Below are 16227 nucleotides of genomic sequence, written 5' to 3'. Positions count from 1 at the left end.
TTGATTCGATAATACAGGTTTCCCCGCCCCTTCGCCGGGACGTCCTGCGAGGACGTCCTCAGGAAAACTTGGGCACCCCTTTCGATTATGCCCCTCCACGTCTACTTCAGGAAGCAGGTGAAAGCTTGGCTCTTCAACCAAGCCTTTAACGGAAGAAGTAACTAACTTGTTAGTCTCACTCACACAAGGAGTGACTCGGGCTGCACATACTGCAAAGGGACATGTTTATCCACTCCTAGCCTAACCGAGATAATATTTAACCATCTCTCTGACCTCACGTGCAACTTTCTTTAAATCAGTCCCCTTATTTTCTAACCCCTCTTACTCTCTTACCTATCTATATGTTCCATCTTTGCTTATACCCTTCACTGTCAATTAAAATGTTCTATTATGTATTGTGTTTGTTGGATTATTTGTAGTAAATAATTAGCAGATTTTATACACACAGCTTCAGCTTTAGAAATGTTAATTTCTTTTCTTCATCTCTCTCACATACACCCCAGAATAATTCACTGCTGAGTCACTTTAAAGTTGAAGTAACAAAACATCTTTTTACTCACAGTTTGTAGTTAGATTGATATTCAGGCAGGCTTATATAAACATAATACTATACATTTGGATTATCAGCTCTTTCCATGTGCTCAGATGGTTAAGGATGCTCACACCATAGATCCTCAGGTTAGGAGAGCTCCATGTGCTGTGCCTAACCACCCCCACAGGAAGCAGGGTTGCCAGGTGGAAAAATTTTTTCCCACCCAAACCAGCCTAAATCCAGCCCAAAACCCGCCCAAACTCAAACCCCGCCCCTGACACCCCCACCCCCGCGTCATCACCCCACCCCCGCCGTCATCAACCCCGCCCCTGCCGTCATCAACCCCGCCCCCGCCGTCATCGGCCCCGCCTCCCCCGTCACGGCCCCGCCTTCCTCATCATCAGCCCCGCCTCCCCGTCATCGGCCCCGCCCAGAACGTCACTAACCCCGCCCCCCGCGGCCAAAAAAACTGCCTGAAAACCACCCAAAAGAAAAAAAAGAAGCCCAAAAAAACGCAACCCGCCGCGGGCAAAAATTTCCCGCGGCGGGTCACGGAAAACCGCCCAATTGGGCGGTAAAACCGCCCACCTGGCAACACTGACAGGAAGTTGCATGGGTGTGACCTCTCTAGGTAATTCACATCAGAGGCAGTGTTGCCAGGTGGGCGGTTTTACCGCCCAATTGGGCGGTTTTCCGCGACCCGCCGCAGGAAATTTTTGCCTGCGGCGGGTTGTGGTTTTTTGGGCTTCTTTTTTGTCTTTTGGGCGGTTTTTTAGGCGGTTTTTTCGGCCGCGGGGGGCGGGGTTAGTGACGTTTTGGGCGGTGTTAGTGACGTTCTGGGCGGGGCCGATGACGGGGGAGGTGAGGCCGATGACGGCGGGGGCGGGGTTGATGACGGCGGGGGCGGGGTGATGACGCGGGGGTGGGGGTGTCAGGGGTGGGGTTTGAGTTTGGGCGGGTTTTGGGCTGGATTTAGGCTGGTTTGGGTGGGAAAAAAATTTTCCACCTGGCAACCCTGATCAGAGGTCACAGTGTAATCACAGAGAAAAAATTGCTGACAGACAATGCATGTAAAATACAATACATTATTCCAACAGTGTTGACATTGTAAGTAGTATACTAGGCCATACTTGCTTGAGGGGCGTTGGGGCTGCTCACCTTTCACCTCATTTGATAGGCAATCCATAGAGGTCAACTTCAACCAGGCCTTTAATGGAAGAAGTAACGAACTTGTTAGTCTCACTCACACACACAAGGAGTGACTCAGGCTGCACATACTGCAGCGGGACATGTTTATCCACCCCTACCCTAGCTGAGATAATATTTAACCATCTCTCTGACCTCACGTGCAACTTTCTTCAAATCAATCGCCTTACTTTCTAATTCTTCCTACTTTCTTACTCATCTATATGTTACAACTTTGCCTTACCCTTCACTACCAATTATAATATTCCATTATTGGCATTGCAAGTAGTATATCATCCCATACTTTGTATTGTTGTTCGAATATTTTTACTGCTGTAATTGCCTATTGCTCATGCTTGATCTATTCTTACACTGCCTTGAACGAATTCCTTCAAAAAGGCGGTAAATAAATCCTAATAAATAAATGGGCCACATCAGGCACAATATCCCCCTTGCTGTAAGAAATATGTAACCTCCTTGTTCTGCGTTTTTGTGATCTGCTGGAGTCCTGCCGGCTCGAGCTGCCCAAGTCAGAGAGCTGTTCACCTCATTTGCTTATTGGATTCAGTGCAGAATCAGGGCCTGGGGACTAGGGTTGTACAGGTAAAGAAATGTTTATTTTGTTTAGTTTTCCAGGTCATTTATTGGACTTTTCATTTTATTCAGGTTTCTTACATTGTGGTTTTTGTCTTGTTTTGGGGGCAGAGTTGTCAACACCACACAATAGCACCTGCCTACCTAGGTGAGCATAGTTAGGACCTGCTTTTTGTACAGTCCTATCTGTCTTCCTAGCTATCTGGGCACCAGCACAATATCGCTGGTACCCACAAAACTACTAGAACCTATCACGGCTTCTGTCATGACCTACCTTCCTCCTCCCCTCGCTCCACTTGGCTGCTCCCGCGCTCAAAGCCCGACATCCTCCAGCACCCAGCTGACAGTCCTGGACGGCAGCGTTCCTGCCTGCCGCATGAGCCAGTGGCATCTTGCTCCACTGTGTGGTCTGGCCAGTCAACAGCATCGGTCCCAGCAGGAGGCGTGGCTAGCACGCACATGCCCGTGAGCCCCTCTTAAAGGAACAGAACCAGGAACTTCTGAGTGGACCACAGGAGACGCCCTCTTTCTGGCGGGGATGTAAACACAGCTTACTTTCAGGAAGTCACCTCAGCAACAAGTTCTTTGGCTTGTCCTCCTGCTGGTGCACTTTTCTGATCCCTGCTGCCTGACCTGACCTGTACCTGGATTTGCCCTGCTCGCTGTCTCGCCTGACCTGTGCCTGTACCAGTGGCATAGCCACAGGTGGGCTTGGGTGGGCCAGGGCCCACCCACTTAGGGCTCAGGCCCACCCAACAGTAGCACATGTTTAGCGGTAGCTGATGGAGATCCCAAGCTCTGCCAGCTGAAGACTTTCCCCTGATAGTAACAAAATTCTACTCTCCACAATACTGGCACCTGCACATGCTCAGTTTTCAGCGCATGCCTGCTGCAGACTGCCAAGGTGGAAAGAAGCATTTTCCTGCCAGCTGAGATATTTTTTTGGTGGTGGTGGGGGGGGGGGGGATAACATTTGGTGCCCACCCACTTCTTAACTAGGCCCACCCAAAATCTGTTGTCTGGCTATGCACCTTGAATTGCCTTGCTCACTGCCTGACCTGACCTGTGCCTGTACCTTGAATTGCCTTGCTTGCTGCCTGACCTGACCTGTGCCTGTACCTGGATTCGCCCTGCTCACTGCCTGACCTAACCTGTGCCTGTACCTGGATTTGCCTAGCTCGCTGTCTAGCCTGACCTGTGCCTGTACCTTGAATTGCCTTGCTCACTGCCTAACCTGACCTGTGCCTGTACCTTGAATTGTCTTCCTCGCTGCCTGACCTGACCTGTGCCTGTACCTGGATTCGCCCTGCTCGCTGCCTGACCTGACCTGTGCCTGTACCTGGATTTGCCTGGCTTGCTGTCTGACCTGACCTTTGCCTGTACCTTGAATTGCCTTGCTCACTGCCTGACCTGACCTGTGCCTGTACCTTGAATTGCCTTGCTTGCTGCCTGACCTAACCTGTGCCTGTACCTGGATTTGCCTAGCTCACTGTCTAGACTGACCTGTGCCTGTACCTTGAATTGCCTTGCTCACTGCCTAACCTGACCTGTGCCTGTACCTTGAATTGTCTTCCTCGCTGCCTGACCTGACCTGTGCCTGTACCTGGATTCGCCCTGCTCGCTGCCTGACCTGACCTGTGCCTGTACCTGGATTTGCCTGGCTTGCTGCCTGACCTGACCCGTTGCCTGATCCTGGACTTGCCCTGCCCACCGCTTATCCTGTTCTTTGCCTGTTGTTTACCCTTCTGAGAACCCAAGTCCTGCTGGCCACCAGAACCTGAGAGCTCAAATTTCAGGGAACGGTGGTTGGTTCAGGTGAAGACCCCTGGGGCTTCATTGGCCGCCTTCATACTACAGCGCCAGGGCTCACTTCCAGTTTCCACCACCAAGTGTGTCACCCCTTCTCAATTCTGCCCCCATAACACCCCTCTCCTGCCAGGATTTAAACTGGCTGGTTAATACTGATATTCAGCGGCACTCCTCTGTTAAGTGCCACTACCAGCAGTAATCACGCTAGCACAATTTTAAGCGTGCAGGAGCCTATTCGCCTGCTTAAATAGTTTTGAATATTGACCCCTTACTGAATGATATTCATTCAAAATGGTTTACAAAATCACAAAAGATATCATCAACATGTAATCAGATAGTAAACCTACAGCTCAAATCTCTGGGATAGTGGTGAAGCGGGAATCCATTTTACTCATTCTCCTTGGCATGAAGAGAAAGGAGAAACTGGGTGTAGTTTTCCAGCTGTGCCATGAAGTGTGGAAAAAACGAACAGTGGGTGAAAATCTGTATATGACCTCCCAGGCTTAACTGGTCTCCACCCTGGTCCCAACCAAGCAAATACTGTTATGTAAGTGGTCCTCCACATGGAGTGGCCTAGTGGTCAGAGTGGTGGACTTTGGTCCTGAGGAACTGAGTTTGATTCCCACTTCAGGCACAGACAGCTCCTTGTGACTCTGGGCAAGTCACTTAACCCTCCATTGCCCCAGGTACAAATAAAATTTAAAAAAAAACAGGTTTACCAAGGGACCCAACTTATACTCCTTAATAATAATTAGAAGATTATCCTCTCTTATCATTTGATACTGTCCATCTCCTTCAGCCAAGCTTAATACCCATAGCATGAGAAATAAGGTTCTGGACCTAGAGGCCGTGATGGAAGAGGCTGACTTCCATTTTTAGTGGTAGTCACAATGGTTCAGAGAGCGCTATAACTGGGATATAGTTGTACCGGGCTATGATCCATTCAGGAAGGGCAGGGTAGGAGGAAATGGAGGGAGTGGTGTTATGTGTTAAAAACAATAATAAAATGACAGAATTGTAGGACTTATGGGATAAAGAAGTGGCAATGTGGATTAATATTGAAAGAGAGAATGGAAAATCTATTTACAATGGTATGAAATACAGTTCTTCAAATGCAGATTTAATTGAAAACATTCACAATATAGCTATCAAAGAGAACATAATAGGTGATTCCAATATGATGTGGTTGGTTGGGGCATCCCTGTTGCAGGGTTATTTTGTGACAGAAAGATCCTTGGTGATCTACAGGGAGAACATTCCAGCAGTTGGTAGTAGAACCCATGCAGGATAGGACCGTCCTGGACCTGCTCTTTATGAATGTGGAGAGTGTTTCTGATGTCATTGGGTTGACCATCTGGCATCTAGCAATCACTGGATGATGTGATTCAGTAACGACAGATGTGGAAAGGGTTGATTCAAAAGTAAAGTTATAGACTTCAAAAGATCTGACTTTGTCAAGATGGAGGAATGCCTCAAGGAATTGTTAACTGGATGGGAGCATCTGGGAGAAGTAGAAAAACTATGGATAAAGCTAAAAGGAGCTATTTTTAGGGCAACAAACCTTTTTGTTAGGAAAGTAAATAAAAACATGAGGACAAGAAAGATGCTTTGGTTCTCAAAAGTAGTAGCTGAAAAGGTAAGGGAAAAGAGGTTAGCCTTCTTACACTGCAAGTGATCACAGAAAGAGGGTGACAGGTGACAATATCTGGAAAAGCTAAGAGAAGCTGGTAGAGTAGTCAGGAAAGCAAAGATGCAAATGGAAGAAAAAAAATACTCGATAAGATAAAATGGGGAACAAGACTTTTTTTTTAGATATGTTAGGAATAAGTCACATTGTAAGGGCTCAAGTTTGAAACATAGATACATAGAAAAATTAAGGCAGACAAAGTCCATGTGGAGGGGCATAATCGAAAGGGGCGCCCAAGTTTTCCTGAGGACGTCCTCGAGGGATGTCCCAGCAAAGTGGCAGGGAAACCCATATTATCTTTCGTTTCGATAATACGGTCGGGGACGCACAAATCGCGAAATTTAGGTTGACCTTAGAGATGGTCGTCCTTAGAGATGGTCGTTCTCGTCCTTTCTAGGCAAACAACCACACTGGTGCAACAAGTGATGTTCTCCTGGGACCAGACCTCCCTGTCTGTTCCCTCTCTAAGTACATAAGTAATGACACACTGGGAAAAGACCAAGGGTCCATCGAACCCAGCATCCTGTCCACGACAAGGGCACCTGGCAAGCTTCCCAAACGTACAAACATTCTATACATGTTATTCCTGGAATTGTGGATTTTTCCCAAGTCCATTTAGCAGTGGTTTATGGACTTGTCCTTTAGGAAACCGTCTAACCCCTTTTTAAACTCTGCCAAGCTAACCGCCTTCACCACGTTCTCTGGCAACGAATTCCAGAGTTTAATTATGCATTGGGTGAAGAAATATTTTCTCCGGGCTACTGCCTTGTACTGAACAGGGTCCTTCCTGTTCCTGCTCTCAGACTGGGATCCCCTGATTCCCACTAGTGCGTGCCACCTCCTCGGTAAAGCCCAATTTAACATACTATGGCCTACTGAAGTATATCCAGCCCTGGCCTGCACCCAAGTTTGAGTAAATAAAACCAGACACTGAGGAGTCCTTTTACTAAAGGGTTGGCGCACACAATCTGGAACGACCACTGGGCTACCGCAAGAGCCCAGTGGTGGTTCCCACCCCTAGCGTGCGCCATTTCTGGTGCTACAAAAAGTTTCTATTTCTGTAGTGCCAGTGCTTATCCAGCGATAATCGCCGGGTTATCTCGGGAGCCCTTACCACCACCTCAGTGGGTGGCGGTAAGAGCTGCCCCCCCCCCCGAAATCGCCACACAGCAAGTGGTTCACTTACGCACGGTCATTTCTTGTCCTCAGAAAGAGATGGCCTTTTACCCACTGCGGTAAAAGGGGGCCTCGGTGCGTGCCAAAAACATGCGCTGATACTAGAGCAGGCCCCCTACCGCAGTTTAGTAAAAGGACCCTTGAGTGAGAGTGTTTGGATTTGTTTGTGGCCCGGGGAAGAGAGAGTGAGCTAGTTGGTCAGACCCAGGGTTACACATGGAATGGGAGATAGCCCTCTAGTGGGGATATCCTGCTAGTGGTGGTTACAGAGTCTTACTAAGAGCTGGAAACTCTGAACCCAAGCAAGGAGAGTGCCCTTAGAGGCTCTCCTGGAGACAAGAAGAGCGGAAGACCTTGGGAGTATCAGCTCAGGGCAGAAGAAGCAGCAGCAGGCCTTGAGAGCAGGCACAAAGCAGCAAAGCTTTTGGGAGCGGCTCAAGACAGAAGAAAGGGGCCTGTGGGGGCACTAACAGAGCTGTGTAGCCCTCTAGAGGGGAACCCTGGGACTGGCAGTTGTAGTGCCCTGATAAGGGCTGGTAATCCTAAACTCCAGCAGGGAGAAACCCCAGATGCTTCTCTTCAAGAGAGGACCAGAGAGGGAAAAGGCCTCCGTGTAACTTCCTTGAGTGTCCCCTAGTCTTTGTACTTTTGGAACAGGTAAATAATCCACTTACTTCTATTCAGGCCCTAAGATCCTCCCAACTCAATCTATATTAGTTCTTTCACATCGCATCATCACGAATATAGTTGACACTCCATGTTCTCCTTTCAGGGTACAAAATTGTGGAATTCTTTACTAGCCCACCTCAGACAGATCACTTCACTTTCCCTTTTTAAAGCAGAGTTGAAGGCCTTCCTCTTTCGTGATGCATATGGATGAACTCCTCATGGTTGTGCTCGGTCGCCTAGCGAACAATCTGCACTTACCAATTGTTTGGCCCTCTCCCCCTCTTTTCTATTTACATTGTAGTTCCCTTTTATTCTCAGGTTTGTCCTATCTTTCTTTTTTTTCTCCTTTTTTCTTTCTAAACTTGTTTTTAGATTGTATGTTGCCCACTTGGGCGGGATAGAAAGTCTCCAATAAACTTGAGACCCCTGTGGAACTCCACAACCAGGGCTCCAACTGAAAGATCTTTCATCCCTTTCCTTAACATCTAAATGCTCTACCAGAAATACCCAATTCATTTAATTTCAGTAGGACTGCATGATCGACAGCATCAAATGCAGCTGAGATATCAAATTGTAACAAAACTTGCACTAAGAATATATCTTATTTTTGTAGTGAGAACAAGAAGCAATGTTTCTGTACCATGCTGTGGTCTAAAACCATTGTGGAAGTGAAAGAAGGTTTTGGAAAGTGAAAGAGGAATCTGTGGGGATGACAAGTGTTAAAAATCTTATGCCTCAAAATTAGAAAAATAATATTCTTTGAAATGAAGCTTATTATAACTGCAGTTCTGGTAATTGCAAATAAGCAAGGCTTGTTTCAAGGACACATTTCCTCCCGAGAAACAACCAGGGAATCCCCACCTCTTGTAATATCTCATTATAGGGACCTGTATAACCTGCCCTAATTCTCAAGGTTATTCATCATTGTAACTTGACAATATTTCAAAAAAAAAAAACCTGTAGTTCTACATATGATAATTAGCAATAGCTAAGATGTTATTTTGTTTAGATTAGATTTTTGAACATTCGCTATATAATGGAGAATTTGCTGACTGTGTACTTTCTTTGTGCCTTGTGATGGCAATTATATATCTTTAAGGTTAAATTGCCAATCATATATCTTTAAAGTCTGGACATCTTGATATGAGCAGAATATCTGTATCCTGTTTTTTTTCCTAGTCTTTGTCTTAAAGCTATTTACCTTCTTAGTTCGCCAACTAGCTAGCCAATATTTTGCGTATAAAAATAGGAGCTTTGCTAATTGTATTTTGAAGAGAATCGGACTTAAAGAGACATTCTCTGTGTCTAGACAAATATCATTGTACTGAAGAGTGAATAAATACATTTTATTAATGACTTGCTAGACTCATTTATTTTTCACGGCATTATCAGAAGGATTTTTCCTCCAGGATCCACACCATGTTGCATTTTGATGATCTTATGCTGACTGGAAGAAAAAGCAATGGCAAAAGACAGAAGGATGCTTGGGTGCATAGGGAGAGTAATGTCAGGAGAAAAAGAAGGTGATAATGTCTTTGGATAAGTCTGGTGAGACCTCATTTAAAGTTCTGAGTGCAATTCTGGAGACCTACATCTTCAAAAAGATATAAGCAGGATGAAGTCAGTTGAGAGGGAGGCTAGTAAACTGGTTAAGAGTCTTCACTATAAAACATACGGGGACAGAATTAAAGATCTCAATATGTACAGTGGTGGAAATAAGTATTTGATCCCTTGCTGATTTTGTAAGTTTGCCCACTGACAAAGACATGAGCAGCCCATAATTGAAGGGTAGGTTATTGGTAACAGTGAGAGATAGCACATCACAAATTAAATCCGGAAAATCACATTGTGGAAAGTATATGAATTTATTTGCATTCTGCAGAGGGAAATAAGTATTTAATCCCTCTGGCAAACAAGACCTAATACTTGGTGGCAAAACCCTTGTTGGCAAGCACAGCGGTCAGACGTCTTCTGTAGTTGATGATGAGGTTTGCACACATGTCAGGAGGAATTTTGGTCCACTCCTCTTTGCAGATCATCTCTAAATCATTAAGAGTTCTGGGCTGTCGCTTGGCAACTCGCAGCTTCAGCTCCCTCCATAAGTTTTCAATGGGATTAAGGTCTGGTGACTGGCTAGGCCACTCCATGACCCTAATGTGCTTCTTCCTGAGCCACTCCTTTGTTGCCTTGGCTGTATGTTTTGGGTCATTGTCGTGCTGGAAGACCCAGCCACGACCCATTTTTAAGGCCCTGGCGGAGGGAAGGAGGTTGTCACTCAGAATTGTACGGTACATGGCCCCATCCATTCTCCCATTGATGCGGTGAAGTAGTCCTGTGCCCTTAGCAGAGAAACACCCCCAAAACATAACATTTCCACCTCCATGCTTGACAGTGGGGACGGTGTTCTTTGGGTCATAGGCAGCATTTCTCTTCCTCCAAACACGGCGAGTTGAGTTCATGCCAAAGAGCTCAATTTTTGTCTCATCTGACCACAGCACCTTCTCCCAATCACTCTCGGCATCATCCAGGTGTTCACTGGCAAACTTCAGACGGGCCATCACATGTGCCTTCCGGAGCAGGGGGACCTTGCGGGCAATGCAGGATTGCAATCCGTTATGTCGTAATGTGTTACCAATGTTTTTCGTGGTGACAGTGGTCCCAGCTGCCTTGAGATCATTGACAAGTTCCCCCCTTGTAGTTGTAGGCTGATTTCTAACCTTCCTCATGATCAAGGATACCCCACGAGGTGAGATTTTGCGTGGAGCCCCAGATCTTTGTCGATTGACAGTCATTTTGTACTTCTTCCATTTTCTTACTATGGCACCAACAGTTGTCTCCTTCTCGCCCAGCGTCTTACTGATGGTTTTGTAGCCCATTCCAGCCTTGTGCAGGTGTATGATCTTGTCCCTGACATCCTTAGACAGCTCCTTGCTCTTGGCCATTTTGTAGAGGTTAGAGTCTGACTGATTCACTGAGTCTGTGGACAGGTGTCTTTCATACAGGTGACCATTGCCGACAGCTGTCTGTCATGCAGGTAACGAGTTGATTTGGAGCATCTACCTGGTCTGTAGGGGCCAGATCTCTTACTGGTTGGTGGGGGATCAAATACTTATTTCCCTCTGCAGAATGCAAATAAATTCATATACTTTCCACAATGTGATTTTCCGGATTTAATTTGTGATGTGCTATCTCTCACTGTTACCAATAACCTACCCTTCAATTATGGGCTGCTCATGTCTTTGTCAGTGGGCAAACTTACAAAATCAGCAAGGGATCAAATACTTATTTCCACCACTGTATATTTTGAAAGACAACCAAGAGAGCGGAGATATGATAGAGACATTTAAATACGTCCATGTTAAAAAGGCACAGGAGGAGAGTCTCTTTCAATTGAAAGGAAGCACTGGAATGAGAAGGTGTAGGGTGAAGGAAATACTCCTTCACGGAAAGGGTAGTGGATGCGTGGAATGGTCTCCCGTTGGAGGTGGTGGAGACAAAGACAGGATTTGAATTCAAGAAAGCATAGGACAAGCATATAGTAACATAGTAACATAGTAGATGACGGCAGAAAAAGACCTGCATGGTCCATCCAGTCTGCCCAACAAGATAAACTCATATGTGCTACTTTTTGTGTATACCTTACCTTGATTTGTACCTGTCCTTTTCAGGGCACAGACCGTGTAAGTCTGCCCAGCACTATCCCCGCCTCCCAACCACCAGCCCCTCCTCCCACCACCGGCTCTGGCACAGACCATATAAGTCTGCCCAGCACTGTCCCCGCCTCCCAACCGCCAGCCCCGCCTCCCACCACCGGCTGGCACAGACTGTAAAAGTCTGCCCAGCATTATCCCTGCCTCCCAACTACGAGTCCTGCCTCCCACCATCGGCTCTGGCACAGACCGTATAAGTCTACCCAGCAGCATCCCTGCCTCCTGCAACCGGCTCTGCCACCCAATCTTGGCTAAGCTCCTTAGGATCCATTTCTTCTGAACAGGATTCGTTTATGTTTATCCCATGCATGTTTGAATTCCGTTACCGTTTTCATTTCCACCACCTCCCGCGGGAGGGCATTCCAAGCATCCACTACTCTCTCCGTGAAAAAATACTTCCTGACATTTTTCTTGAGTCTGCCCCCCTTCAATCTCATTTAATGTCCTCTCGTTCTACCGCCATCGCATCTCTGGAAAAGGTTCGTTTGCGGATTAATACCTTTCAAATATTTGAACGTCTGTATCATATCACCCCTGTTCCTCCTTTCCTCCAGGGTATACATGTTCAGGTCAACAAGTCTCTCCTCATACGTCTTGTAACGCAAATCCCATGCCATTCTCGTAGCTTTTCTTTGCACCGCTTCAATTCTTTTTACATCCTTCGCAAGATACGGCCTCCAAAACTGAACACTAGGTGGGGCCTCACCAACGACTTATACAGGGGCATCAACACCTCCTTTCTTCTGCTGGTCACACCTCTCTCTATACAGCCTAACAACCTTCTAGCTACGGCCACCGCCTTGTCACACTGTTTCCTGTATGGGAGAGGAAGGGGTAGTAGAGAGTATGGATGGGCAGACTTAATAGGCGATATGGTTTAATAAGTACGTCCAGCATGCATCAACTCAGCCTTACTGCCCAGCTACTGTGTGCCCTGAGCGGTAATTCTGAATTTGGCATGCGCTGAAAACACGCGGTAGAAAATATTTTCTATTTTCTACCGCTTGGCGCTTACCTGGCGGTAAATGGCAGTGGGCGTGCGCTGCATGCCTACTGCTCAGGTAGCACATGAGACCAGTAAGTCAAGGTCTCTGGGTGAAAATGGATGCGTGCAGGTTGTTACTTTGCCGCACGGCCATTTTCCAGCCCCCCCCCCTTTAAAAAAGGCTCTTTTTGCAGTATACAGTAAACTGGACCGGCTCGCACTGCCGCAGGCCACTTTTTGCCGCGGCTTAGTAAAAAGGGCCCCCAAATTACCTTTAGATTATTCGTGTTTGCCTTCAAGCGCACATGTGGTCTAGCTCCATGCCGCCTTCCCATTCCTACTCTCATTAATCCATTTTTCACAACTCTTATCCTCTCTCAGCCTCTTCGTTATTCCTCGCACTGAAGAAACCCCTTCACCAGTCCTAGCTGGAAGGAGGGAAGCAAGGTGGCCAGGGTCCCTAGGCATTGACCTAAGAGGAGCACTGGAAACACAGGGGTGACAGGTGAGTGACACAGGCTTGGAAGACCTGTTCCTCCCTCCTCCCCTGTTGGGCAATATCATTGGAATAAGCAGTAGTATTAGGAAGAAAATAAGCCCAGTGGAACCTTTACACCCTGGCATTCTCAAAAACCTGACCAATGCCCAAACCCCAAAATGCTGCATTCCTAAGAGCATACGAACTGCAGTACTGGGTCACACCAGCAGTCTATCAAGCCCAGTGCCCTGTTACCAAAGGCGGGCGATGGAGGAGTAGCCTAGTGATTAGTGCAGTGGACATTGATTCTGGGGGGATCCAGGTTCAATTCCCTCTATAGCATCTTGTGACCCTGGGCAAGTCACTTAACCCTCCATTGCCCCAGGTACAAATAAGTACCTGTATATACTATGTAAACTGCTTTGAATGTAGTTGCAAAAAAAAAAAAAAAAACAACACAGAAAGGAAGTAGATCAAGTCCCATTTCCCTGTCATATTTGAGATTCTACATGAAATGCTGCTAGTGGAGGAGTAGCCTAGTGGTTAGTCCGGTGGACTTCAATCCTGGGGACCTGGGTTCAGTTCCCACTGCAGCTCCTTGTGACTCTGGGCAAGTCACTTAACCCTCCATTGCCCCTGATACAAAATAAGTACCTGAATATATGTAAACCGCTTTGAATGTAGTTGCAAAAACCACAGAAAGGTGGTATATCAAGTCCCATTTCCCTTTCCCTATTTGAGATTCTACATGGAATGTTCCTAGTGGAGGAGTGGTTAGTGGTTAGGACCTTGATCCTGGGGGAACCAGGTTGTGGTCACTGCAGCTCCCTGTGACACTGGACAAGTCACTTAACCCTCCATCACCCCAGGTGCAAATCAGAACCTGTATATACTATGTAAACTGCTTTGAATGTAGTTGCAAAAACCACAGAAAGGCAGTAGATCAAGTCCCTTTCCCTTTTGCACTGGGCTTGAACGACTATTGGTATCACCCAGTATCTGGAAAGACCCCACAAAGTAACTAGATTCGATGCTGCCTACTCCTAAGGATAAGCAATGGCTTCCCCAAGTCCTACCTGTTCTGCAGGAATGATTCATACCTAACGCACAATCACAGGGCACAAAACACGCACATCTGCTGTCATTAAAAGAGTCAGAAGGCACTAAGGGCACCAGCCAGGGAGATCCCCTGTGAGGTTAAGATCTGTAACGGGCAGCCACAATGCAAATAATTACCTTCATATTGAGCAGAAGGGAGACCACAGCATGCCAGACATACCCTAAAGGATGACCACATGGGAAGGTTACTGAGCGGCAATGCCCAGTATGGACACAAGCTCCCAATCGGATATCACTATAAGAGTAAACGAAGGGCCTTACCTTCTTTCCCCGTCCTAGCTGCTTCGGGGGTTGCCTTTGATTCTTTAATCCGTGGCCCCTGTATATTTTCATAGGTGATCTCTCCATCCTCATCCTCCTGTTTAGAGCCTGCAGTAAGACCAAGGAGACAGGAGAGCAGTGTTATCTGTAGATACCATGGAAATAACTGGAATGAGTGTCTCTCCATCCATTGAAGGGGAAGAAGGGAGAGGAAGAACCCTTTACCCGTCTGCTGAGGCTCAGGACATTTGGATTTTTTAGCATTGGGTACAAATTTCAGATCGGCGTAAGTAACATCAGCCATGCCTGACACGAGCTGCTGCTAAACACAACCTCACCTTAATGCCCTGAGAAAGAGGAAGTTAACGTGGTTTTATCACACATAAAGGAAGTTTGTTCTCATTTATTAATTTTTATTTTTGTTACGTAAAGTCCCCGAGAACAGATGCATGTAGTGAAGCAGAAATGAAGAGACATGTCCAGCAAATCTGCTGATTTCAGACTGCTGCATGGTTTGGTTTTTTTTGTGCGCTGCTAACTAATAAAAATTACCAGTAGCCCCCCAACCCCCGGCACCTAGCCCTGAACACCCCAGGTTAAACTCTCTAGGTTTAACAGAGACAGTGATCAGGTGAATGTGAGCAGACAAGAGGGGGTTTGACTCGGGGTATGGAGAATTGTAGCCTTGGTAAGACGTCATTTTTATTTGATTTATATTTATTAGGATTTATTTACCGCCTTTTTGAAGGAATTCACTCAGGGCGGTGTACAGTAAGAATAGATCAAACATGAGCAATAGTCCAGTGAAGTGGTTAGCATAGCAGGGTTTTAAAAAGGTGTGGAGGAGTGGCCTAGTGGTTAGGGTGGTGGACTTTGGTCCTGGGGAACTGAGGAACTGAGTTGGATTCCCACTTCAGGCACAGGCAGCTCCTTGTGACTCTGGGCAAGTCACATAACCCTCCATTGCCCCATGTAAGCCGCATTGAGCCTGCCATGAGTGGGAAAGCGCAGGGTACAAATGTAACAAAAATAAAATATATACTATTGGAGATTCTACATGGAATGTTGCTACTATTGGAGATGCTACATGGAATGTTGCTATTCCACTAGCAACATTCCATGTAGAAGGCTGCGCAGGCTTCTGTTTCTGTGAGTCTGACGTCCTGCACGTACATGCAGGACGTCAGACTCACAGAAGCAGAAGCCTGAGCGGCCACATTGGTGATCTGCAAGGGCCGACTTCTAGTGGAATAGCAACATTCCATGTAGAATCTCAAATAGTAGCAACAGTGGAGGAGTGGCCTAGTGGTTAGGGTGGTGGACTTTGGTCCTGGGGAACTGAAGAACTGAGTTTGATTCCCACTTCAGGCACAGGCAGCTCCTTGTGACTCTGGGCAAGTCACTTAACCCTCCATTGCCCCATGTAAGCCGCATTGAGCCTACCATGAGTGGGAAAGCGCAGGGTACAAATGTAACAAAAATAAATCTTCCTAGAGGAAAAGTCCATAAGCCATTATTAATATGGACACGGGAAAATCCACTGCTTATTTCTAGGATAAGCAGCATAAAATATATTGTAGCGTTTTGGGATCTTGCCAGGTATTTGTGACCTGAATTGGCCACTGTTGGACACAGGATGCTGGGCTTGATGGACCTTCAGTCTGTCTCAGTATGGCAACACTTATGTAGATGCATGAAATTATATCCCCACTCGATGGCCCTGCTGGGGCAGATGTCCTAATTGCTCTATGTGCAGGATAATTCCTACTGGGGGGAGTTCTGGTCAGCTAGCATCCACAGGTTCTTAGACTCCCCCCCCCCCCCCCCCCCCTCAGCAGCCATTTGGTATGGAAGAGCAGTGAATAAATCACACACTCTCAGTTGATCCTTCATTCCCTGCTTTATAAGGTATAGGCAAATTAAACACATGCCTAGGGCCCAAATGTTTAGGAGAAGCTTTCTCAGATATATTGATTCATTGGCTTCCAAAGCAGAATTTTTCTCTGGCTAGTCAACTGCTGG

General features: G+C 46.6%; 1 protein-coding gene across 1 annotated transcript in view; it reads right to left on the bottom strand.

Moving 5' to 3' along the window:
• The window catches only part of LOC115461773 (B-cell differentiation antigen CD72-like), a 28612-nt gene extending 14080 nt beyond the window's left edge, over positions 1-14532 (bottom strand). Inside the window, exons 1-2 of the mRNA XM_030191818.1 lie at positions 14431-14532; positions 14206-14313 (exon numbers count right to left, since the gene is read on the bottom strand). Coding sequence (XP_030047678.1) covers positions 14206-14313; positions 14431-14509 — 187 coding nt within the window. The 5' untranslated portion in view covers positions 14510-14532. The remainder of the gene's footprint in view (positions 1-14205; positions 14314-14430) is intronic.
• Positions 14533-16227: the final 1695 nt, after the last annotated feature.

The sequence above is a fragment of the Microcaecilia unicolor genome, chromosome 2 (genome assembly GCF_901765095.1).
Source record: "Microcaecilia unicolor chromosome 2, aMicUni1.1, whole genome shotgun sequence".
Lineage (NCBI taxonomy): Eukaryota > Metazoa > Chordata > Amphibia > Gymnophiona > Siphonopidae > Microcaecilia > Microcaecilia unicolor.
Note: the sequence above shows the minus strand (reverse complement) of the source record. Positions and strands in the feature narration are given on the sequence as shown.